The 2,400-nt window shown below is 71.7% G+C and overlaps 1 protein-coding gene across 1 annotated transcript; it reads right to left on the reverse strand.

The window, feature by feature from the left end:
* Window positions 1–274: 274 nt before the first annotated feature.
* LOC142818560 (noggin-2-like) lies at window positions 275–1,971 on the reverse strand. Its single transcript, XM_075899024.1, has one exon. The coding sequence runs from the start codon at window positions 1,306–1,308 to the stop codon at window positions 679–681; it is 630 nt and encodes a 209-aa protein (XP_075755139.1). The 5' UTR covers window positions 1,309–1,971; the 3' UTR covers window positions 275–678.
* Window positions 1,972–2,400: the final 429 nt, after the last annotated feature.

Consider the following 2,400-nt stretch of genomic DNA (forward strand, 5'->3'; position numbering starts at 1 on the left):
GATGCGTATTCCAGAAACGGCACCAGGACTCCACTCGCAGAACCTTGTACTTGAAACACGCTCCGGCCTCCTCCACCCGCCTGCACCCACGCCGCAGAGCGGCACCACTCCTTCACCCCTCCGCCACCACATCTGAAGACGACAAAAAACCAGCAGGATAGAAATTAACAGCTTCCAGTTTGCGGTTGACTCCTCTTGGACTGGACATTCCCCTTCCCCTCTGCAGGGAAGCGTTCAGATTTCCGTGGGATGGCTTTAAAAGTGGTCCTAGGTCTTTAAAATAATATTAATATAATAAAATAATAATAATAATAAAATAATAATAATAATAAACAGCTGCAATTTCCCCTTCTCTTTAAATCTCTCTATTTACAAGGCTGGTGACTGGCTGGGTAGGGGGTAGAAGCTATAGGTACAAAAATAAACATCTGATTGTAGTGCTCCGCCTCGCCTCTGGCCGGCACTGCGGGCCCGCTCCGGCGGGAGGAGTCAGGCAAAGCCCAGCGCAAGAGGTGGGCCGGGGAGAGAAACGCACACACAGATCCACGGGCGAGCGCGTGTCCCGCCAGGCTCGGCGGGCCGGGGCCAAGCTGCACCGCCAGAGCCCCTCGCCCGCCCGGCTGCAGGAGGCCTCCCGGCGCAGCGCTCCTCGGGGCCCCCGGGCCGGGCCGGGCGCGCTCAGCAGGCGCACTTGCACTCGGAGATGAGCGGGTACTGGACGGGGATCCAGGTGCAGTACTTCTGCCTGGCCCAGCCCTGGCAGTACCAGCGCAGGAAGGTCTTGGGCACGGACTTGGCCGGCTTGCAGGACATGCCCTCGGGGAAGGAGCAGGAGCGCTCGGCCAGGCAGCTGCCCTCCTTGATGTAGCGCGGCCAGAAGCGCACGCCCAGGTCCTTCCAGGTGTAGCGCACCGGGCAGTGGCTGTAGGCCCAGAGCCACTGCAGCAGCTTCCGCCGCGCCCGCTTGCCCAGCCGCAGCCGGGCCCCCGACGGGCTCTCGGCCAGCTCCAGCCGCCTCAGTTCGCCGGGCAGCGGCCGGGCCGGGGGCGCGGGGCTGGAGAGGTTCCCGGGCGCTGGGGCGGCCACCGACATGAAGGCGGGGTCGAAGCTGCTGCCCAGCTTCTTGCGGAGCGCCCGCTCGTCCAGGTCCTGCTCGCGGGGGTCGTGCGCGGGGTCCGGGTGCTCCAGGATGTCCTTGACCGGCAGGTGGTCGCTGGGCGAGGGCCGCAGGCGGAGGTAGGGCTGGCCCGAGCCGCGCGGCGCCAGCAGCCAGGCGGCCCAGAGCAGCAGCGCCAACGGCCCCTTCATGCTCCCGCAGGCCCGGGACGGCTCCGACCGGCTACTGCCCCGCGCTGCCCCGGGCCGCGCCCCGCCGAGGCATAAACAGGCAGCGGCAGCGGGGCCCAGGCTTTAAATAGCGCCCGGCCGGGCCGCCCTGCGGCGCGCTCCGGCTCCGGGACTTCACAGCGCCCGCGGCTCCATCCCCTGACAGCTGGGCTCGTCTAGACGCGGCCGGTCGTGGCGGGAGCCCGGCTAAGCCCCTGCTCGGTCAGCCGGGAGCCGGGCTCCGGGCCCCGCACAAGCGCCAACAGCTGCAGCTGGCGGGGTCCCCGCTTCTGCGTCCCCGCCCCGCGCGCCTCAGGCGGAGCCGCAGCGCGGCCCCATGGCTGGGCTCGGCTCGGGACTCCGCGCTTAGCCCCCGCGGGCTCGCCCCCAGCGCATCCTCCGGGACTGGGCGGCGGGCGGCCCGGGCGCATGAAGCGGCCGCTGCCGGAGCAGCCCCCGCTCGGCGAGCCCCGGCGCCGGGGCTGCAGCTGCGCGGGCGGTGCGCGGAGCTCGCGGCAGGACTCACGTGCGCTGCGCTGCCCGGCCCGGCCGCGCACTGGCGAGCCCCGCGCGAGCCCAAATTAAATATCCCCCGGCGCGCGGTGTCACCGGGCCTGCCCACCCTGTCACTTGCCCCGCGCCTGATTGACAGCGCCCCGCCCGCGCCGGCCCGCCGGGTCCTAATGCCCCCCGGCCACGGCCGCCGCCGCTGGAGCGCAGCCCGGGCCGCCGGGGCAGGGCGCGCGCGGGCGGGCCGGCGCTGCGGGGGTTAACGCGGCCCCCGCCCCGGGAGCCGCTGCAGGGTGGCCGGGGAGCTGCTGCGGCCCGGGGGCCGGGGCCGGCGCGGGCAGAGCAGCCCCGGGCGCTGCTGGGGGGTCTCGCAGCCAGAGCGCGGGCAGTGTCGCGTCGCACCGCCCGCCCAGCAGGCCGGCCGGGCCGGGGCGCCTCGGGTCCCCCCGGCTGGAAGGGGCCAGCCTCGTGGCCCTGGGCGCCCGCTAGTTCCTCTCAGCCGGGCCGGGACCGTCCGGGCCGCACCGAGGCACAGCCAGGCAGAGGCGCCGCCCACCAGGGAGA

This window comes from Pelodiscus sinensis, chromosome 16 (assembly GCF_049634645.1).
Source record: "Pelodiscus sinensis isolate JC-2024 chromosome 16, ASM4963464v1, whole genome shotgun sequence".
NCBI lineage: Eukaryota > Metazoa > Chordata > Testudines > Trionychidae > Pelodiscus > Pelodiscus sinensis.

Bases quoted from the DNA above. Each gene is read 5' to 3' on its own strand.
- LOC142818560 (XM_075899024.1), bottom strand. From the start codon at position 1,308: ATGAAGGGGCCGTTGGCGCTGCTGCTCTGGGCCGCCTGGCTGCTGGCG.